Source organism: Sinohyriopsis cumingii, chromosome 13, assembly GCF_028554795.1.
Source record: "Sinohyriopsis cumingii isolate HCF-2022 chromosome 13, ASM2855479v2, whole genome shotgun sequence".
Lineage (NCBI taxonomy): Eukaryota > Metazoa > Mollusca > Bivalvia > Unionida > Unionidae > Sinohyriopsis > Sinohyriopsis cumingii.
In genome coordinates, this window is record NC_142973.1 from 4742130 (window position 1) to 4767332 (window position 25203).

General features: G+C 38.1%; 1 protein-coding gene across 2 annotated transcripts in view; it reads left to right on the forward strand.

Annotated features, from left to right (window-relative positions):
* The window catches only part of LOC149784874 (neutrophil cytosol factor 2-like), a 98354-nt gene that overhangs the window by 36964 nt on the left and 36187 nt on the right, over nt 1-25203 (forward strand). For both annotated transcript variants that reach the window (XM_089978449.1, XM_089978450.1), the window contains one exon: nt 1296-1404. In XM_089978449.1, coding sequence (XP_089834575.1) covers nt 1296-1404 — 109 coding nt within the window. The remainder of the gene's footprint in view (nt 1-1295; nt 1405-25203) is intronic.

The following is a 25203-nucleotide window of genomic DNA, read 5'->3' on the forward strand; positions in this document are numbered from 1 at the left end:
TTCTGTTCGAAGTGTGTGTGTGTGTGTGTGTGTGTGATTTAGATTTTGAACGTAACTTTAAAAAAATTCAGTCATATCGATACGATGTCTGCAGTGTGATAGTTTATAGTGATGTCTAGCACTGGGGCATCATGCCCACCCAGTCACATTATCCTGACACCAGGCCGATCAATCCTAACACTAAGCTCTTAATGTTGAATGTATCACTTTTTAAGTCTTTGGTATGACTAGGCAGGGGATCGAACCCGCGACCTCCCACATCCGAGACAGGCTCTCTAACCACTGTGGCACCGGAGCTGTCCGACTTTAATGATATCAGCAGCGTGTTTTCGTTATTTTTGACAACAAGGTTAAAATTATTATCCATTCTTTTTACAAGACGGTTGTATCTGTCACAAATTATTGGTGAATATTACAAATATAATTCTATTTATGATCTTTTAATTCCACAACGCGGTGTCCGAATGGAATGTTGTGATATATATTCGGGCCGAATCCAACTTTCCCAAAAATTTCAGATTAAAAAATTAATGTTTTATCTATTCACTAGCGTATGTGTATGCGTTAAGTAGATGTATTTCTTTTTAAGACTGCGAATAATCTTACGATTTTCAGAAGCGCGCTTGTTTTCTGTCTAAATTTCACGTAATTGCTCAAGTCCATTAAAAAAATTCATTTGTGCAGGAGGTGTTTTCTATGTTTACTGGCTCTTTCTCAAAAATATAATTGCGGTCTATCGCGGTACTTTAAAAAATACCGCGGTGTCCACGGTGCAGAATTGTTCGTGGTACCCGCCTCTTGTTCAGATTATCGTTTAAAGAAACAACAATCACGTGTCTACAGTGAATGCCTATGTCTTCCACTGGCCAATTTTGAAGCGTACTAGATTACAGGCATTCGGTGTCCAGTCAGAGAGTAAATATACCAGTACATAAACATACATACATACATACATACATACATACATACATACATACATACATACACCAGTACATACATACATACATACATACATACATACATACATACATACACCAGTACATACATACATACATACACCAGTACATACATACATAATACATACATACATACATACATACTAAGGTGGTCTCAAGGATTTCATGGCAGTGAATCATGCATGATTCTACGGAGATACTGAAAGTTTCACTCCTTCCTTGTTTTGTTTGCGGGTTTTGGGGTGATATTTCGGTGGAATGGATATATATATATATATATATATATATATATATATATATATATATATATATATATATATATATATATATATTTATCAGGTTACAGGAAGCTGAACAGGATTTCAGAGAGGCTATTGAACGGATGCATGACTGTCTCGTGATAGACTACAAGCAGCTTGGACTGATGGGAAAATTATATCGTTACCAGGTCGAACTAAGGTTTTTTGAAAAACCTCTTCTGATATATATATATATATATATATATATATATATATATATATATATATATATATATATATATATATATATAAGAAATGTAGATAGATGGGAATTAATTACTAGGTTATCATGCGAGTGTGTCTGCTACATATGAGTGCATATGACACCGATTAAGCAGCAGCATTTTTTGGTCATGTGTGCTTAGTTGTGATGGAATGTGGGCTGGTGTTTGCAGGCAAGGCGATGGGCGCCGTTTACCCGCGGACGTAGGTTAGAATCTCCCTAGAATACGAATTAAAAATTCTTTAGCCTGTTTGATAGTATTATTTGTATTAAATATTAATTCTGCCTACTATTATTCTTCTATAGAATCCAGGGAAAGCATTTTCCGTTCTGTGTGGTGTATATTTATGCTTCTCTATAATAAATTCTGTATACCTTGATTTGTTTCATAGGAATCCGGAATGACTGTGTAGATAGATGATAATTAATTACTGGGTCGTCATGCGAGTGCGTCTGCTTCACATGAGTGCTTATGACATTGATTAACTAGCATCATTTTTTGGTCATGTGTGCTTAGTTGTGATGGAATGTGGTTTCGCGTGTGCAAGCATTGCGATGGGTGCCGTTTAGCCGCGGAATTAAAAATTATCTAACCCGTATGATAGTATTATTTGTGTTAAATATTAATTCTGTCTACTATTATCAGGCATTCTTCTAGAGAATCCAGGGATAGCACTTTGCGTTCTGTCTGGTGTATATTTATAATTCTCTCTCTCTCTCTCTCTCTCTCTCTCGTTTAGGCGAATATAAACAATCTTTATAACTAATTGCTGTAATAATAATAATAATAATAATAATAATAATCTTATTTTTAAAAGCTAGTATTATTATTGTTTTTATTATGAAATAATTGAAGCTACTTATACATGGCTGGTTTGTTTTAATATTATTTTTAAATTAAGTTTAAACGTAAGTATACAATTGACACAGTAACACAATTTATTCATCCGCAATAGCATTGTTATCACAAAACAGCCAATATCTTTCACTACTATCGCATCTATTGTTTCTTTATCTTCCGGATGCAAGTCTCAGGTTATAAAAAGACACTCCAAATTTTGTCAAGCAAATCTATGTTTATAGTTTCACAAGAATGTCTAATAATCTTGGAAGCTAGAGTCAGTTTTGATATGCTTACAGAGATAATTTATCCGATTTTTGTAATTTATTCTTCCACTCAGATAGAAAATCATCTGTAATCCTTCCCTTAAAACTGGACTCATCTTGAAGTTAATTTTAGAATCAGTGAAACATCAGTAGAATATGGGGATGGTTTACAGACAATGGGAAAATACATTACAAGACCCCACCCCCACCCCCCGGGACGGTTTACTAACAAGATTTGTCAGACCCCCCTACAAAGGGAATTGAACATGGAACATTGGGACTGTATACGGACAATGTGAATTGAACAGAGGAAATACTGGGGCTGTATACGGACAAGGGAAAGTTGGGTTGTTGTATAGGGATATTAGGAATGAAACAGGTAATGGTGACGTCACTGTGCTTGACATTGGTAACAATGTTGCAAGGGACTGACCTCAGGTTGACCAAACAGCGGGAATAAAAACCTAGAACGCTTGGCGGGGCGGGACTGGCAAGACACAGACATATATAACAATACATAGATTGATGAACATCAATCTATCACACATAAACTTTATAATCGACTAAAAGAAATTTTAGGCAAGAGAGAGTACATTTTTTTTAGTTAACCTAAAATATAAAATCTGCTAAAAAAAATTTAGGCAAAGAGAATAAATATCTTTTCGAGGCATATGAGAGGCCCTGAAAAGGGCCTTTGGTTGTTTTTGTTAACATCATTCCGTTAACATAGAGGGCATCGCATAGGTCTTCTCTTCCTCAAACGTCTTCTGACATCTGGACCGTAGATTAGGACTCTCTTCAGACAGCCTTGTCTCTCCATATAGATCCTTCTTTTCCAAACGCTCGTATCAGTGATCCGGATGATTGTCCAAGATGATTTGACATACATGGGTAAGTCCGTACGATACAGCATCGACGATACGAGAGTAGATGAACGTTAGTTCACATCTTGTGACGAGAACAGGTGAAGGGAATGAAGTGAACCGCGGTTATTTATAGTGGAAGAGCGGATCGAAACGGACGGAATTTTTTCACCAATCCTAACAAGCGTTATAAAATTTAGTCACAGGGTGGAGTCTGTCTTCCAATCCGAAGAGAGCTACCTGTGATGCCACATTCCATATATAGATGAGCTAGAGTTTGTGCGCAATGAATAAATGCGAGTTTTCAAACATGACGGAAACTAAGAAGACGATGAATTGGGGTGCACCAGCCGTGGAGACGAAAAGCGATGGCACAGCAGCGGCTACACAAATTAACACGGGTCAGCTTCCAGAAGAGACTAATTTTAATTGGGATTTAGTGGATTTTCTCTCTTCTTTCTCTCTTCTTCGCAAGAATTTGTTCCGGTACCAGTACCTTCGTCACCTTTTCCTTCTTTACCACACGTCGATGATTTTAAGCAGACACAGAAAGAAGTATTGGGGAAATTTTTACAGCAACAGAAAGAAGCAGAACAAGCTTTTCTCGTTCAAAAGCAACAAGAAGAAGAAGGAAACGACAGGAAGAAGTAGCAGCAGCAGAGAAGAAACAAGGTCTAGCAGAGAAGGAGAACAGTTAAAGTCAAACAGCGATGGTACTCTTAGACATTTTGGCTGAGTTAAGGAGTCTGAAACATATGTATCAGACTTGTTTAATGCGACCCAAGAGAAAAAGACCTTTCTGAGCCAAACAACCCAACCCTGTTACTACACTGAGATACTAGACCTAGTGATTTCTACCAAATCATCGGCAAGTCCAGAAGTAGGCATTGGCCGTGGCAAAGGCTTAAGGTAGGTAAAGCTGATTTCCTTCCGTTCTGGAATTTTTGTTTAAATTAAAAATAAAAAAACACTCATCAGTCCTTTACAGGACCAACCAACTCTATCGAAAAGAGATACTAGTCCAATTGTCAAAATCAGTTGAAACTCAAAATCCCTTTTTTGCCCCATCATGTACGCGCGCGTGTGTGTGTGTAGCGGGGATGCGTGAGTGTAGGTCCATATTCTAAAATATCAAAACCAAAAGACACTTACGTTTTCTTTCTGGTCTATTCTGGTACAATTTTTACAATCCAATTCACAACACAACATTTTAAAAAAAGTTCATAGACTTCTTCTGTGTCTTTGTTCACTCTCTCTATTTTTTTTTAAATTCTTCACTTTCACAGGTGTTTCCTCCTCTACTTCCTCACTTTTTCCTCCTCGTCTTTTCTTTTCTCCTTTCTCTTTCTGGACGTGTCTGTGTTGTTTCTTTTGGAAGGGTACGTACCTCTTCTTCTTCCTTTTCTGAACCCCTCTCTTGCTCTTACTCTGTTGTTTTTTTACGACATTCTGAAGACCAATGTCCTTTCTCTTGACAATGATAACATGTATCTTGAATTTGTCTCTTCTGACACCTGTCTTGCTTTTTTGATGGTCTGGATACTCTGTAGCCAATGCCTTTTCTTCTGACAGATACAGAATATCTTGACTTTTATCACGAAAGGAGGGTGAGTAGTCCGTCGGCTTGTCTGAAGAAAACTTTCGTATGACACCTCGCAAAGCTCTGATCAAAAGTTCGATCTGTGTGTTCTCTTTCATTGTTCTGGTTGGTTTGAGAGTGAAATGAATCCTGGAAGGGAAGACACTGGCCATTTCTATATACACTTGTCTGACGTGAATATATAGCGGACCAGGGAGTTTAAAATGTAGTCATCTGACTTTTTATAGTCAAGATGAAATGATCGCATCATTTCGTGGAGAAAGAAGTAGAAAGTAAGAGGCAGAAACGTGATTTATCGCCTCGCACAGTAGCTGAAGTCTGGCTCAAATTCATGCCAGCGATTTTGAAGATGATACGAGTGAACCAGAATCCAAACCCAGAGAGTCTACACTCAACCAAAGTTCACCACCAGTAAACCCTAAAAAGTACTACCACTTTAAAGAGACCGAAAATCGCTCCTCTTGAAAATTTAGAATTACGGCTTACACGTACTTGGTGAAGTTTAAAGATTTCAAGTCCGAAGTACCTCTGGAAAAAACGATCGCTCGAGACTTTCCATTTCTCATGACAGTTTGAAATCGCCTGTTTGGATCGAGTTTAGCAGCTCGGCAGAATTGACACCTTCCAAAGTCATCGACAAGATTCAACATGTGCAACAATCTGACAAGTTTGACATCACTGATGGAAAAGTGACACTGCTCATGACCCACGTGTCTCTTCCCCAAGGAGTGATCGGAAAGAGAGCCTCGTCCGAATTAAAAACCCTCAAGACAAGATGTGTTTAGCCCGTGTCATCTTGGTGGGACGAATGTATGCCGACAAGAACGACACGGTAGAATGGAAAAGAGCTTGGCAAACTATTCAAAAATCGAACCTAGCCAAAGAACAAAGAGAAGCAGAACTATTGTTACATCAAACGGGGCTACCTAAAGACACACCCTGCGGCATTCCTGAAATGCAAAAACTGCAAGACATCTTGGCTTTCTACGCTACACCTTGAAAGTACACCCTCAAGAAGTGCGCGGACCTCTGTTGTTTCGAGGCAAAGATTTCAAAGACGGAAAATAGTCACGTCTACCATCACGATGAAAATTTCGATGCCATTACCAGTATCACCGCATTCATGGGATACGGTTATTACTGTGAGAAATGTGACTTTGGCTATAACCATCGAGAGCAACATAATCATTGTGGATCGAAATGCTCAGCCCTGTCTAGACGAAGGACAATCACGAGTATACTGTCCTGCTTTTAAGCGCACTTTTGTCAGCCCTACCTGTTACAAACACCATCTCAAGACGCAAGGTTCACAGAAGAAAAGTGCTTATCAGCTGCTGAGATTGTGCCCTACTTGTGGACAAGGCATAAGTACCAATAGTGCCAAGGCACCCGTTTGTTCAGGAAAGTAACGATGTCACATTTGTCGCCAGATCGTGGACTTGGAACACGAATGCTTCATTAAAAATACCATTCCAAACATTACGAGGAAGACGATGACCAGAGAAAAGGCAATTTCATCTTTTTCGATTTCGAACGTATGCAAGAGACTGTCATTCACATTTATAACTTCTGCGTGGCTCATCGAGCGTGCGAGAAGTGCATCCAAGGACCTATCTTTAGTCATTTCCCTCACTGTAGCAATATTCCTGGAAGACGTGAAAAAATATTTCGGGGTCCAAATACGCTAGCCGATTTCGCCCAAAAGGATCTTAAACCCTGTCGACGAGACGTGGAGATTGTCATCGCTATGCTACGGTGATGGCTTACAATTTCTAGGGATACGATGGACAGTTTCTTTTGAGATACTATACGGAACAAAGTACCGAACGTCGGAAAGTGACTTTGAACAGGGCCCAAATCATTTCCATGCAAGTGGGACAAGTGCAGTTTAAAGATTCAATGAGTTACTTGACCATGCCATTGAGTCGATTATGCCTAAAACGTTTGGAATGACAGAAATAACCAAAGGCTATTTCCGCACTTTTCAATCCAAAGTCAATCGACACGCCGTTCTACCCCATTTGCCTGAGGCTCACTACTACGCTCCACCCCACCCCCCACCACCACCACCACCAACATGCTTACCGAAGGACGAAAAGCTTTCAACGCTTGGTACCACACTCACGCTTCGGACCCCTTCGACTTTCAGGAAAAAATATTAAAGTATTGTCGTTTCAACGTGAACATTTTACGGCGTTGCTTTGGAAAATTTCGAGAATTATTCATGGAGCACGCAGGGATCGATCCTTTGAAAGAAGCCTGCACCATTGCCAAAGCGTGTTCCTTAGTATGCCGCCAACGATTCATGCCCAAAATCACAGTGGCTGTCATAAGCCCTCAAACGATGACCTTTGTCAAACGTGAATACTCGGTCAAAGCCCTACGCTGGTTACATTACTTGTGCAACAAGGAAGACAAATGGATCCAACACGCCCGCAACGGAGGAGGCGAAAAGACCATCGGAACGTATTCGGTGGATGGTTGGGACCTAGAAAATCCCAAGATCGTGTGCGAGTTTAACAGTTGCTTATTTCACGGATGTCGCATCTGCTACCACCAACGTGACACTAAAAAGCAGTTTTTACAACGGACCATGGAAAACTTGTACGAGACCAGTTATTTACGGCGCTTGAAGTTAGAACAGCAAGGATACCAAGTGGTCGAAATGTGGGAACACGAGTACGATCACCGTTTGAAATTCGATCCCGAGTTTATACGCATCGTGAAAAATTACAAGTTGGTGACCCACTGAACCCGCGAGACACTTTGTACGTAGGACGAACGAATGCCACCTTTTTGCTGTACCACACCAACGAGGAGAAAGGAGAAGAAATCAGATACTCGGACGTGTATCCGCTGTATCCTTACGTGTGCAAATATTGTCGCTTTCCCGCATGGCACTCGCAATTGCTAACGGAACACACTGACGTGGACAACATTCGACAATACGAAGGATTGATTAAATGCAAAGTCTTGCCTCCCACGGACTTGTTCCACCCCGTTTTACCTCACCATTGCCAGGGAAAACTGAAGTTCTCCTTGTGCCGTACTTGTTCAGCAACGTGCAATCAAGACCAGCATTGTCAGCACACCCAGGAAGAACTTGACTTGACGGGAACGTGGGTCAGCGTGGAATGTTTAAAGCTCTGGACTTGGGATACCAACTGTTAAAAGTGTACGAAATTCAACACTTTCTTAAGACAGAAAACTACAACAAGGGTGACGAGACTCAGAAAGGCATTTTCGCGGACTACATGGATGCGTTTTTGACACTGAAACAAGGAGCCAGCGGTGCTATCATTCCTGGTGCCAGACTCCCGAAGACCAAAAGAAATTCAGAGAGAAATACTGGGAGCAGGAAGCATCACTTTAGACCACATGGCGAAAAAGGAAGGAATGCGATTATTTGCCAAAGTGATGTTAAATTGCTTGTGGGGTAAAATGGCACAACGACCGCGTTTACCCAAGACGGAGTATTTGACAGAACCTTCCCGCTACTTCCAGATAATTCACGATGAAACCAAATACATGTGCATGCCAAACCTAACGGATGCGAAAGCCATGCCACTCGTTACAGAACACCTTATCACTTTACTGCTTTTCACTGTCAGTGTCATCCTCCACGTGAAACCATGCACCTACCATCCTACGGATGTCATCCAGCCCTAAGTAAACTCCTTCGGATTTCACCGTACCCTTATCTAAATGAGCCCTTGAAAGAAGAATATTCGTTCCCTGTGCGTTTGCCTGAATACTGCAACTTTGAAAGTCGATTCCAAACCTTCGAAGATTCATAAAGATCTAGGAGGACCTACCTCCGAAGAATTAGCCAAAGCCGGATCTATCTACTTGGGCAAAGGGGATAAAGTCAAGTGTTTCAGTTGTGGTGTGTTACTTCACGAGTGGGAGCAGAAAGATTCGGTTTACCTGGAACATGCTCGATGGTCTCCGCTTTGTCACTACCTACCTTTAGTGGGACCCTAGTCATTGAAGTGGCAAACCATGTCGTTTAAAAAAAGGTTATACTTAAATAACATCCATGCATCAGAGAACCGTTTCACGATAAAGACTATTTGTACCCAGGCAAAAATAGGTAATAACATGATCGCATCATGTTAGGAATCATTTAAATGTGTTAAATTAATGAATGCATACATTAAAGTATAACCTTTTGAGCCAATCATATTTCGGCATTAACGTGTGTGCCGCATAGTGGAGATTTGAAAAAACTGAGAGTCACTTGTTTACGATGTGTGCATTGAAAAAGACCATGTCTAATTTTTCCATGGAACAGTGGAACATGATTCTAAAGTTGAACCGAGTTAATGGTAAGTAAAAACTTACTTTTGCATCTACCAGTGTTCTGTAATTCAAGAAGGGATGTATCGTAGAGTCGCAAACATGGTACATGTAGCTCTTTTCACCGGTTGTTACATGTGCTCGAACTTGTCCCAAGAGGTAAAATTCGCAAAAATCGCACGTTTCGGAGCCCGTAACTTCAGTTTGGTACAACGCAGAAAAGTCAATTATGGCTTAATGAAGAGAAAAATATCTTAGGAGTAAAACAATTCATAGAGTGTGATCGTGTGTCTATAAAAACGGAAATAGCAGAAGGAAATCGAGGGTCATGGGTGGAACCATACGTACCTTCTCTCTTATGGTGGCGCTGTACAGTTTTCGTATTTTCCATAGGGTTAGGATTTTAAAGAAAAAGAATTTCCCCGGCTTTCCTCACTGGTTATACTGGCTATTTAAGAACACCTTGTATATCTTATGTATAATGCAAAGAACCGTTATTTCCCTTTATTTTGGTGTATGATTGATGGGTGTACTATGGGTTATAGAGTATATAGCTTGGCCTTACTTCAAATGTGCACCTTTCAAAAAAGTGCTAGCTCTACTTGGTCATTTTCACTTCCTGAACTTCAGAGGTAAATTGTAGAAAAAAGAGCCGATAACTTTTTTTACATTTTATATATTTGGTAATTCATTCATTGCACTTTCAGAAGCTGGTATTGTCTAGTCTGGCAAAATTCATTTTCCCTATTTTAATAGCTGCTATGTATAGTGTACTTTAGACTAATTCAGACTGATTTTTTAACACAAGGGAGCAGTCATTTTAGTTAGGAGTGTGCTTAAATCATGTAAAATTTCCAAAAGTACAATATCCAAAAGAAATATCATCCACATTACATTAATGTAGCATAGAGGTATGCAAACATTCTCTCCACTGTGCATGTTTTAAATGCAGACTACTTCACCTTACATACGTCACTCTCTCAAAAGTATATATTATCTGGTGAGCGCCACCTATATAGTATGATAGAGAGGTTCCTATGTCAAAACGGGTCATGGGGGTAATCTAAGGTATTTTTGTCACTCGTATGATTGTTTTTCCTTCAGATTATTTTTTTTTCTCAAAACATCAAGCTCGTGTCGAGAACCTTTATGTTCATCAATCTATGTGTGTATGTATGTTTTATGTGTTATATATGTCTATGTCCCGCCAGTCCCGTCCCCCCCCCCCAAGCATTCTGGGTCCCCCCTCCCCCTCTGTTTGGTCTGATTGAGGTCAGCTCCTTGCAACATTGTTACCAATGTCCAATACCGTGACGTCACCTCACCTGTTCCATTCCTATTATCCCTATACAACAGGGGTCTCAAACACGCAGCCCGCGGGCCGCATGCGGCCCGCCAAGCCGAATCCTGTGGCCCGCAAATTGATTGGCGTCACAAGGTGTCATGACAGATAACAAAGGTGGTGCGGCCCTTGGGCCATCGAAAATGCCCTCATGCGTACTCAGAGTGGGTTGAGTTTGAGTCCCCTGCTATACAACAACCCAACTTTCCCATTGTCCGTATACAGTCTCAATATACCATGTTCAATTCCCATTGTCCGTAAACCGTCCCAGGGGTGTCGGAAAAATCTTGTCCGTAAACCGTCCCAGGGGGTGTCTTGTAATGTAATTAATTTTCCATTGTCCGTAAACTGTCCCCATACAGTACTAACATCAAATGTTCACCAAACCCAAATCTATTTAAAGTATCATTTTGTAGTGTAACACAACCCATTTTATTGGCTGATTCACTTTTAAAAAATAAATGTCTATATTCGTAACTCAGTATAATATTTAAAGAATTTTTCATTGTAAACCAATACCTGACTAACTTAAGTCAGCCATATATACCAGCCTCAGAATATATTTAAAAATATTGTAAAAGCTTTCGGCGTACATGTTCAACAGCGTCAGCCTGGTGAAACCCATCTAATGTATAATGGACAATAGAGACATCAGACACACGCCCACGCCCACGCGCGCACACACACACACACACACATACACACACAGTACCTACCTGACGACTATACATGATGATGGTGTGAAAGCACCAGAAGGAACTAAGTCTTGATATATTAATGACTGTGGTGTGTGCGTGTGTGTGTGTGTGTGTGTGTATATATATATATATATATATATATATATATATATATATATATATATATATATATATATATCTGCGTCTGTGGGGGGGGGATGAGAGAGAGATTTGAATTTTAACGTAGCTTTAAAAAATATTCAGTCATATTGCTATGATGTCTGCAGTGTGGCAGTTTGTAGTGATGTCTAGCACTGGGGCATCATGCCGCAGACATGTAGCATGATGTCCCACCCAGTCACATTATCCTGACACCAGACCGACCAGTCCAGCAGCAGAGAGGGTGAACAGACCATAGAATTCCGACAAAACAAATAAAACAAACAAATAAAATCATCTCGTAGAAAGGTCAAGATTTTACAAATGAACGTTTCCTTGAGATGTTTTATTTCTGTAATGACCGATTGTACTAATAAAACCTCAGTTCGAAATAGTAGCTGAAAAAATAAAGTACTCTACGTGTTTATTTATTTCTTGTTTATTTTTTTGACGACCAACGTTGGTAGGTACCCTCTCTGCTGCTATTAATTTACCACCATACCAAGTTTGATGAATATTTTTCAACGCGTTCTCGCTGTCGTTTTTCCTCATCTGTTTCATCTTCATCTGTTTCATCTTTATTTGTTCTATGTTTCAAGTAATATTCAAGTTCTGATGGTGGTTTTTCTATTTTTGGATTTATGTTCTTTCTTTTTCTGTAATAGTTCATCAAACTTCGATATCGATCTCCACCGCAATTTTTGCAAATCTGATATAATCCTCTAACGCCGTTGTTACAACCAACACAACTTCGTGGACCAGCATGAGGGTTTTTCTTTATAAGATAATTATGTTTCTTGCAATATTCTCCACGGCATTTTTTATTACATTTGTTAGTGGTTCCTTGACGCAGCCACGCACAGTTGTTCATTATATTAATGATATCTGTTTAATTTAATTTAATTTTATCATCACCCCTGTTACCCAAATATTTTATCAAGACCCACACGATATCTTGTTCTTGGATCATGTAAATTTATTGTTATAAATCCATGTGGGGTAGCTTGCGATCGTGAGAAGAAATTTTTGAATTTAATTATATCCATGTCACCACCACACCAAGTTTGATGAATATTTCGCAACGTGTGTGTGTCTACGCCATTAAACACAACTAAAATGTTGCAGTTGTCTCTGATCACCTTCGGAATTTGTGTATATCGTTGAGTAACATAGATCACGTCTGTATTTTTGTGTCTACCTCGGGAAAATATTCTGGCTGGATTTGATTGTTTATCTAGCATCACATCGTCGTATACAACTAAATTATTAATAAATCCGTCTATGGAATCTACGGATGGTGCTTCATCAATATCGGTTATAAACTCTATAACATCATTATCTTCATCCAGTAATCGCGCGTTTTCATTGAAATCTTTAAGTACATCATAACATCGCTGATCATCAACGGATGGTGCTACTAAATATAATTTATCCCATTTCAACCATCTCATTATCAGATTAAGTAATAATTGCGTCTTACCCGATCCAGATGGTCCTATGATAATCATTCTGATGGAATTCGGTAGCGCAGGATGATGCTTAACTGGCTCTCGTTGCCGAGTTGCTGAGAAATCAATTATATCCATATATGTTATAACATGAATCTATATTGTTTACGCTGTAAAGTTAAAACTCCAACCACTGATTTAGCTACGGTTATAACAAAAAATAAAAAAATAGCGTACGGTGGAAAATGTTCTATATGCGGTAGACAGAAATTTTCATTTTTACCTAATAGGCGCGGTGGTGATATTGCTAATTTGATGTCAAAGTTTCCAGGTGCTCCATGGGCTAAATACAGTGGAGAAAAACATCTACCAGGATATAATTATTGCGGTCCTGGTACTCGACTCGATATCAGGCTCGATAATCAGGATCAACCAAAGCCAGGCGAGGAACCAATAAACGCTATTGATCGAGCTTGTCATGCTCATGATGTAGCTTATAAAAGTCAAAATCTACAAGATAGGCATATTGCAGATGTAAAATTAATTCATTCATTAAATTCCATAAAAAATAAAAATATTAGAGAATCATTAGCTAATTGGTTAGTAAGATCCTCGATGAAAGGTAAATTAGCGCTAGGGGCTGGTAATATATAATGGAATTAATTTATTATTCACCGAGAGGATACTGGAGAGGCAAAGCAGCAATTGGTAAACTCGCTGATGCAGCAGCGGTTAAACATTCTACTGCTAAAGCGTGGTTATCCAAACAAGCAATATGGCAAATTTATCTACCACGTCCTAAACAAATTCAGTACGCGTATTTCGATGTCAGTGTTCCTAATGAAGTTCATCAAGCTGATATTCTGTTTTTACCGCATGATACTGTGCGTAGAAAAACGTACAAGTACGCGTTAACCGTAGTTGATGTTGCAAGTAGATACAAAGAAGCAGAGCCGCTATCAGCGAAAACATCATCTGAAGTAGCCGATGCGTTTGAACGAATTTATCAACGAGGTGGTCTGCGATGGCCACAGCTACTACAGGTTGATCCTGGTAAGGAATTTCTTGGTCCAGTATCATCGTTGATGAAACAACATAATACCAAAATACGACGAGGTCATACTGCAATTCATCGTGATCAAGCAATTGTTGAGCGATTTAATCGAACACTTGCTGAGCGGTTATTTGGATATCAATACGCGAGGGAATTTATTCAGGATAAAAGATCTCGCGAATGGGTGGCAAGATTACCAAACGTGATAGCTGCATTAAATAATGAGATCACACGAACAACCAACATGAAACCCATTAGCGCGGTCACAAAAAAAAAATATACCAACACAACGAAAAGATGCTGGAAAACAAAAAATATTAGGTGATGTCACAGTCAGATATTTATATGAGCCTGGTGAACTTGAAGGTGGTAAAGCGAGAGCAACTGATCCTATTTGGAGTGTTACCACACACAAAATATCTACCGTGACAAGATCCACTGGGAGAAACGTAGGCGTTTCCAGACCTGCAATCTACAGATTAGATTCGGCCGCTCCTCAACGTGGATTTACACGTGAACAACTACAAATAATTCCCGCGGATACACAACTACCACCAAAATCACTCCGGTGATTTCGATCACTTAACTAGCACTAGCGCCAAGGGTGCCAGCGCCTCTACGTCGATTACACTCAAGACAGGTTAACATGGTATTTTCTCGTGTATGACCGCGACTATTATCTTTTCTATCTACGGTAAATTGTCTTGAATCATTACTCGAATATCGCCATAACATTATACAATTACAACTGGCGCAATGATTATTCTGCTGCTGTTTTAACTCAATAATAAATTCAACATCAAGATCAAAGTCGTGTTTATTTTTTTTATCAGATTGTTTGTATCCGATTAATTTTTTTCTTATTATATCATCATCGATGATGTTAAATTTATCAACGATTTCAGGAATTATGATTCTACGTAATTGAGATATATTTCTGACCCTCGATACCGCTAAATAAACTAAATTTGACCACTCGATGCGATCGTCTGCAATCCAGACTCGTGTATCAGAAATAGTTAATCCCTGAGACGAGTGGATCGTCATGGCGTATCCCAACACCCATGGAGATTTGTCAGCGTGTAATGCATCTTCGACCACACTGATATCAACGGCGACAATATCATTTAATACGAGATTCTGTTTCCTTGACTCTGTCAAGGGTCCTGGAATATCAACATTAATATTCTGTTTTCGTGTATCTGATGGTCTATAACACAACGGTACGGGTAATTCTGAGTGTTTTTCTTTATGCAGCTGAAATAACTGCTGTTGTAAAGCGTCTCTGATTATTTTTCTACTTGCTACGATCAAATCGGTGGGTCTCCATAAATTCAAAAAATCACTCATTGATGTCTCTGAGATCACTCCACGTATTATTTCACACTGAATTTTGTTTGATTGTAATCTGATTAATTTTTTAAACTCCCTCAAATTTGCATCAAGAGCTCTATGATCATCATCTATTTCTTCGTAATAATCAACGAAATTTTTTAACCAATCATGTGGAGATGGTCCAACAAAAGGCGGCGGTTGACCATGATCGCCACACATTATTATGGCGGTATTTTTCGTCAACAACCAATCAAGAAACGTTTTTAATGTATCCAATGACACCGTGCATATCTCATCCCAAATAATTATTTTAGGTATATATTTTTCTCCCATCCGTTCAGGAGTCCATGTATCTCCGCGCCACCGAAAGAAACTATGATACGTACACGATTGTACTTGCCGCTGTTTCATCTCACGTGCGAGTCTATGTATGGGTGTCAGCACGATTATATCTGAATTTCTAAAAACATTAATCGTTCGAGTTGTTTTGCCGCATCCACCAGGTCCATTGAGATATACTGTCTTATATCTAGTTATTGGATCACTCAACGATGGTGCTTTCGACATTTCTGATATTTTATTACCCTCACGATAAAAATCTCTCATTGGAACATCTGCTGATTCTGTGTAATTGTGTAATAGTTCCTTTTTTATTCTCCACGAACCCCATCGTTCATCATTACTTGTAAATTTCATAACAGGTTCTAAATATTTACTTGAAATATAAAACGAATCTGTTGCGACTCTGACTGCGGTCTCAGGAAATCTATTAATCATCGATAATAAATTTATAGAAACATAAGCCAACATGGAAGATCTTAGATGAGTATATTGCGGGGATACGTCATTTATGTAACTAACGATCGTACCTAATTTTGTTCCGTCGGATAAATAAACATTTTCTCGATTTACAAATATATTTTTCGCCGTTGTATCAGCGATTATAAAATCGTACTCGGCATCATCTAGAATTAATCGTGCGTGATGTCTTTTATAATCATATGCACCACCTTGAGTAAATTTACCTATAATTTTTCTACCGAGATCTTTTGCGGTTTTGAGTTTATTAGGAATATCATCTTCGGAAACATCAGGACATTTTTCCTTAAACTCGCTAATAACTTCAGAATCTGACATGGGCAACCAAACTTTGGTCTGTGCATGATATGATATAATTGCCTCACTGACCACCAACGATGTCAGTATCATACAATCTAGCATATATCGTAACAAAACTATAGGTGCCCAACGTTTTTCACAAAAATGTCTACCAAACCAAACATAACAAATCTTGTGAAGATTTTCGTTAAACTCGAATGATTCAATACAGGCGAATCCAGTCAGATCAAAATCAGGTAATGGTCCATTAATTGCCACTCGCGTCATCTCGTTTGTAGGGTGACCAAATCTTTCAAAGTACACAGAACAATCTCCGTATCCCAGAAAACTTCCTGGATAACATGCAACCATATCAACCGAAATAACATCATTGTAATTGTATTTGGTATTCCATAATCCGCCATGTCCATATTCGACGCAACTTGCGCGTACGTCCTCGAGTAAATCAAATCGTGTTGGTTTCCATGAATTTCGTTCTCTGGCGAAATGAGCCGCAACAGATGGAACGGTAAAACAATTAGTTAGTAATTTGTCAGTATTTTCCGCGTGCTTGCACTGTAAAAACGTCTCAAGAGTTTTCATCTCGTCATGGAGGGATTCTGTGCGATATATTTCACCGTTTGGTTTGACAAACTGATCAAATTCACCTTCTTCATTACTTTTAAATAACCATACCGATACAGGATCGGTTTTACTTATTTCTTTAATAAAATCAAACATACCTCCCCCCGTATCTGTGGGATAAAATCTAACAGTTCGATCACGTGGAAATATTGTTACTGCGTTAGTCCATGCGTGCGCGTTATGATCGATAATATTTATTGGAGCTCCCTTCGATTTATATTTCGATTGGTACAGTACTTCTCCCGTTATTGTCGCTACGGTTATTGGAAATTTTAATATTTTTCCTAACTCAGCAACATCTTTTATTGTAGCACCGGTATCCTTAACTGAATCAGCCCACGAGTTTATTTTTTCACGCCTTAAATCAGTTAATCCATTTCCACGCATCGCGTTTGTAAAGTGTTCTATTACTCGCTCGGCTACACAATTTAACCTTGAAAATTTCATCGGCGCTAGTTTATCAACGTTGGGTTTTTTATTTATCTCATAGATTCCATAAATAACCGCTGTTACAGGATATGCTCGCTCATAATACGGTTTGTCAATACCCGTCAGTAGACCCGGTCTGGAATTTTTACTTAATATGACAGTTTTATTATTACCAAGGACAGGATCATATTTGTCACGGATAATCCAACTACCTGTTTCTGTTAATACAATAAATTTTACTCTGAAGAAATATTTTTGATTGCCCTCGTATTCAGCGATGTAGTTAATGATAGTTGCCGCTCGCTTGTCGTTCATTGTGGCGTCCGTGACTTTGTCGACACTGACTTTGTCAAGGCGTATAATCTTGAACGTTGACCATGTATGAGATGCACCATCCGTGTAAAATTCTTTCTTGGCGTCGTGAATTTTCGAGATCAAACTTTTATTTTTCGGATCAACCAAATCTCGCACTGGCAAGTCAGAAGATAATCTGTCAAGGTTGAATTTATATTTAACAGGCCTAGTTTGGGATAATCTCTCAAACTCGTTCATATAATTAAAACAAATATTTAAATAAAGAAAATTTTATATATATATATATATACAATGTCTCAATGCAGATGGTTGATGATCGGCTCAGTAAATCGATGCAACAAATCCTGCAGAAAGGAATTTTGTTGGATGCACTCACAAAACATACGACGAGGAAGTCTAGGACCAATACCATGTCTGCGGTGTGGTATTGGAGTGCGAGGAAAAACAGAATTATGTGGAAAGTGCGGCGCAAAACGGTTCAGAGAACTTAAAAGATATTATGACAAAAAAAATAATAGCGGTGAAAACGCTATAAAATCCGTGGGGGATTATATATCAAGATTTCAGACAAACAATGATTTAAACGAATAATGTTATTATAATGGAGCAAAATATATTTGTCCCACATCCTGTCATAACAAACTATGAATCAAATATTAATGGTATCATCAGACACTGCAAGTTGAAGAGACAAGTTGGTTATATTACTAATGTTGGTTATCTAATGTTTACTGCTGGGAAGAGAAAACATTATCTATGTCATAGATTTACGTATGAATGTCATAATGGGATGATCAATGACGGTCTTGTTATTGATCATATTGACGGGGATACTCAAAATAACTCCCTACACAACCTTCGAGTTGTCACTCGAAGCGTGAACTCTGCACGTGGTAATACTGGAAGATGTAAGACAGTTTCCAGAAGGATAGTAAAGTCCACAAACATAGAAACCGGTGAAGAAATTATATTTCAGTCTATGAACGCGGCTGCTAAATATTTTGATATTGACTCGCGTTTGGTACAATTTATCGCAGAAAATATAATAAGATCTGCTTTCTCAAAAAAATATAAACAGAAAATTACCTTTCAGTATCAATAACTATCATCACCACATTGAATTAATTTTTTTAATTTATGTCACAGTAGGTCCTCCATACACTACTGAATTTTTGATTATATAAGGGGGAGATTACTTTGTAATATATAGTTTTCTTCGTAGATTTTTTATTTTTTATGATCGTAATTAGTCAGTTTAACTAATTACATCGTAATTAATTACTCGTAGAAGTATTATTTATGGTTTTTAAATATTTCCCATCATACAACATTACGAGAAATCATGATAATGTTATTGATCCGCAGGAAGCTATGTAGGTACAGAACAGAAACTGTTGTCATGGTAATCGATCTGCAGGTGTGTTCATGCCACTGTTATTATTGATTCGCAGTCTGCTTAGGAAAAACGCTGCTATAAATACAGAAACTGTTGTTATTCAGAAACCGCTGTTTTATATTCAGAAACTGTTATTATTCAGAAACTGTTATAAATACAGAAACTGTTATTATTCAGAAACCGCTGTTTTAGTGTAAATATTGGTTCCTTAGCTATATAGCTTAACTATATATTAACTTCCGAAACATATGTTCGTAACAAGGTTTGATAGCTCAATCAGTATGGTATTGGACTGTGACGCTCGCGGTCCAGGATCGAACCCCCATGGCTGACAATTTGTCGGTGGTGTGCGCATAATTGCGATTTTTATAATAGTGGGGGAACCGCAAAAACCCCCCCGCTCAGCAAAATCCCAACCACAATATTGACTTGTGGTTGATACATATTTTCGTATCACCCACTGGATTAATTATTGTGGGTGGGTTTTTGCTAAGCGTGTATGTTTGTACTGTCCTTAGTTAGTTATATGTTTGTGCCGTCCAATGCATAATCTGAGCTCGCTAATACACTCGATAGGGGCTCTTCATTCATAATCTGAGCTCGCTAATACACTCGATAGGGGCTCTTCATTCATTGTATATAACCATTTCATTGTATATATCCATTTCATTGTATATATCCATTTCCTTAGTTAGTTATATGTTTGTGCCGTCCAATTCATAATCTGAGCTCGCTAATACACTCGATAGGGGCTCTTCATTCATTGTATATAACCATTTCATTGTATATAACCATTTCATTGTATATATCCATTTCATTGTATATATCCATTTCCTTAGTTAGTTATATGTTTGTGCCGTCCAATTCATAATCTGAGCTCGCTAATACACTCGATAGGGGCTCTTCATTCATTGTATATAACCATTTCATTGTATATAACCATTTCATTGTATATATCCATTTCATTGTATATAACCATTTCATTGTATATAACCATTTCATTGTATATATCCATTTCATTGTATATAACCATTTCATTGTATATGTTGTGCTGTCCCTGAAACATCCCGACGAACTCGCTAATACACTCGATAGGGGGTCTAGGGATATTTTTTTTTATTTTAAAGATTTATATATTATATAATGAACCATGAAAATATCAATGATATAATTGTTGCTATTAAAAAATTGAAAAAAGATGGAATTAATATATCTGATGAACTTAATCCTGAAAAAATAGTTTCTGACTTTGAGATTTTACAAGAACGTAAAACCCAGGGGACACACACACTATCATCTGAATACAGGCTCATGAAACGGATTCAGGCGGCAATGTTTCAGTCGCTAGCTACCGTAGAAGATGATCATGTGAAGGAGTTCGTTCCTCTCTCTGCCGCCGTAGAAAGAATTAAATCCTTATTATCCCACGAGTATGAGGCAAAGAAAACGATTAGTACTCGCATAAGACTATTAAGAAAAATTATGTTAGAGAGTAACTTCGTTACTGGTGAAACGATCCAGAGTAGTAATTCCGATGAAGATGACTGAGATCTTTGATCAGAAATATTATTTCTGAATTTGATGGGTTAGTTGGTACTTAGATTCATGCAATTTGCAATTTTGATGGGCTACTTGGTACTCAGATTTATTATTTATTTCTGAATTAATTTATTTATTTACTGAATTAATTTGTTTTTTTTATACTGAAATTTAACAAAATTGTACAAATTTCTTAATTTTGACTACCATTTACCCCATCAAAAACATAAAATTGTACAAATTTCTTAATTTGACTACCATTTACCCCATCAAAAACATAAAATTGTACAAATTTCTTAATTTTGACTACCATTTACCCCATCAAAAGCATAAAATTGTACAAATTTCTTAATTTTACAAATTATTTATTTCTGAATTATTATTTTATTTCTGAATTATTATTTATTTATTTCTGAATTAATTTATTTATTTTTACTGAAATTTAACAAAATTGTACAAATTTCTTAATTTTGACTACCATTTACCCCATCAAAAGCATAAAATTGTACAAATTTCTTAATTTGACTACCATTTACCCCATCAAATTTACAAAATTGTACAAATTTCTTAATTTGAGTACCATTTACCCTATCAAAAACATAAAATTGTACAAATTTCTTAATTTTACAAATTATTTATTTCTGAATTATTATTTTATTTCTGAATTATTATTTATTTATAACTCTGATGGGTGAGTTGGTAAACCCTCCATTACATAAAGATCTACGATAAAAGTCTTACGACAAAAGTCTTACGACTTTACATACAGATTTATTACAAGCTCTTCTTCACGTATGTCAATTAAGCGATTAAGGTGGTCTGTGAGTTTAAAATTGATTCGTGTTAGCATATTATTGTGACACCGCAAATACACGGGATTAGTTGGTTCTTGCACGATTAAACTTCCAGGGGGAACTTGTGGTGTGAACGTGTACAGGATGTATCCTTGTTGAGCCTGATTTGATCTTCCGAGATCTATTTGATAGCTGCCATCGATTACGTCACAAACCAGATTGACCGCGACCGTCGGTGTTATATTAACGATTCCCGGAGATATGTGTCTTCCGCCGCCATGTGGATCATTATCATGTCTAAGAACAGCTGCTGGTGGAATTAATTTTCTCCATGCATCGAGTATTTTAGGAAAAAACTCATCAATGACATCACTGACAGATTTTCTTAACTCGGTTACACTATACCCGGGAAATTTAAAATTTGGTACATCGGCTTCTGTTAATTTATATTTATCTAACCATATTTTTGCAAAAGTTCCTTCAGAAAATCCTAAACTAAGCATTGCTTGAACTATTCGGTTATTAATATATTCCATATCTGATATAAGCTGATTTAATATTTCCACACGCGTGATGATTTTTTCACGTGATGACGCTGATATGTCAAAAATATGATCGTTAAAATATTGATTCAGTTGATCTAGTTGTTTTTTACATTCTTGATTGATTTCCTGAAAATATTTAATAATCTCACTCCGATAAATAACAAAACTATTTGCTTTTTCCCCGGAATTGTTAAAAGCCCATAACTCATCAAAACTGTGAATTAAAACCCTGCTAAGCATTGATTTACCTTTTAAAATACGTAGTTTTTCCCCGTATGATGGATTAATTTCATGATATGATTGCCTATCCGTGACATAATCAGACTTTTTCGGCTCTGGTGGTATCGGTGTTATCGGTGGTGATATTTCAGGCCATCCTAGCACGGATCTTATCGTGGATTGATAAATATCAACGGCATAATCAGGCGAGTTTATTTCAATCGTCGAGGACAGGGTGGGTTCATGAACATTAATTGATATTTTTGCTTCTTTTCCCGTTATTGATTTTATTCTACGCGCAAATTCCTCACTGATCTCTTCAATCTCGTAACTGCCAGTTGGTATTCCAACAACAATCCAGTCAGGTGTTCCATCGGGTTTGTTGTTGTTAGCAAATACGAGCGAATTATTTGCTGGTGTACCGTTAAATGATTTTGATCTGATATTTGGCCAGCTGTAATATACTCGTAATTGTGCTAGTGCTATTTCTTTTACTGGAATTGCAGTGGGAAAATTAACACTAAATTCAGGATTAATTGAACTTACCGAGATCATCGTTATCTTTGGCGGAGTTGTGTTGGTCACGATCTGCTGGAGTAATTCTGTCATTATTGATACTTGTATCTTTAATACCTTCGTCGTATATTTTGGTTATCATTGAAAATTCGAAATCAGATATAATTCCATCACTGAGACTCGCTGATAACAACGAGGATAATTTCGAGTATGCTACCGTCGCTGTATGTAATTTTATTTTGTAATCGGATAATTTTTCGTTCGTGCAAGTACATATTTTTTTTGTGATGATATTAAGCACACCTGCAATAGTTGTTGCTGCTGAAATACAAATAGTTACAGCTACTGGTGCCATCGTTGTCAACGCTGATAATATGACACCGGTTCCAGCAACAACAGCGGATACTGAATAAACAATCACATCAACGATAACCAATCGTCGTCGATATTTTTTTACTTTTACTGTATATTGATCGACTTGATCTTTTAGCGCAGCCTGCCATTCACGCGCTTGATTGTACCTGTATTGTGCACCATCCATATATTTTTATGCAGTAACCAATTGAGGTGTTTCAGCTACAAATTCCAAACACCACCAGAAGGATGTTGCGGTTAATTTCTTATCAGCTGCTTCCAGAATAAATATTTCTTCGGTTCCGTTATTTAATACAACAGATACAACCCCGGAAAACCTGTCGGTGGAATGACGCCATGGAAACGTTGTAAATATTTCAAATTTTGCAGCACTAAACACAGACAGGCTGTACACGCCAGTGACTGTTGCGGTATATTTGATAGTATTATTTTGCTGCGACCATGTTGCAAATCCCGATGATACCGTGCATACGATGTTTGTGATATGCCCGGGAGTTATTCCAGCTGGAATTTTAATCAAATTGGTTTTATTGATAATCTCAGGAATTCCCGCTACGATGTCTTGCTGTGTTTGTTTGATCGTGTCTAGGTCAGTTTTGATATCAGAAAGTTTCATGTTGATGACTGGAGGAGTGCCAAAGAACTTATCAATGGAATCATCGGTTTTTTGAAAATTTCTTCGAAGCCTTAAAAAACCGGTTACGTGAACATCATATTCGGCCCGTAACGTGGATAATTTACCGTCTACGGTGCCATAGTTGACGTCGACGTATTTTTTTGTTGCTGCGTCTTCGTCAGATGTTGGATCTCTTAAAACTGCTATTTTGTTCCCGTTCATGCTAAGTTCACCCATCATTGTGTCACCGGTGTTTTTCATACGATTAGCAACACTTTTTGCAATTTCATCTCTGATGGTTTTAAGTGACATACTTGAATCTCTGATTCTACCACCGTCAGTAAACACGGGAATATTATCCGTAACTGCACCGAGTACTCGCCGGACTATATCATTCCATTTGATATTGCTGGTTTTTAGTTTACCATATCGATCCTGAAAAATAACAACTTCATCTGGGTCAACTCCAGCCAGGTTCATGATATCAGCGAGGTCATCCTTAGTCACATACTTCGACAGATCAACGTCGCCGGGCTTTTTCTTAACGCGTGAAGAAGATCTTCCGTAAATGTCAACCATTATAATAAGACCCGTTGTTTAAAATGCTTTACGCGCAACAAATCGGTTGCTTGTATAATCGTGCACGACTTTATGTGGCGGCCTGGATGATTTTGATATAGCGTCGAGTACATTAATTACTTCACGGCCGCATATTGGCGGATCTGTCATTGTTTGTGTGGGTAGCGTTGAATACCAAACTTTACAACCAGAGGTTCCTGCGTGAAGTGGTGCGACATACTTGATAAATTCAACAGGTGGAGCTAACCCGTACGAATCAAAATAAACAATTCCACGTGGATCAACCGCGTATGATACCCAATGAGTACCAGGTCCAGAACGTTCATCGAGATTAATAATACCTGTTTCTAGTTTGTTTGGTTGTTTTGGTAATTGATCTCGCATAAAAACACCTCTAAAGGCAGATATTTTTAATTTTTTTGCGGCATTAAGTAAATCAAAATTTGATGCTGGAACGTCTAACGAAATGATCCTGGAAGCCTTAGGCCTCTCCCCCAACGAGATCCTGGCAATCTTAAGCCGCGTCCCTTTTTTTTGTATCCTTGCCCTGTTGCTTTCTTTAGTGCCATTCCAGCAGCTGTTCCAACAGCACCTAACGCGGCCGCTTTTGCTACGGCTGGAGCAGCTGCAGCTATTAATGCCGGAATGGCCGCGAGAAGTGGGAATATACCACCCGTTTTAACCATGTCTTTGATGGCGCTCGGGGAGAGATGGAATTGAACTCCAGTTTTTGATTCTAGGGCTTTATTGAAATGTTTAATCTGATTATTTGTCA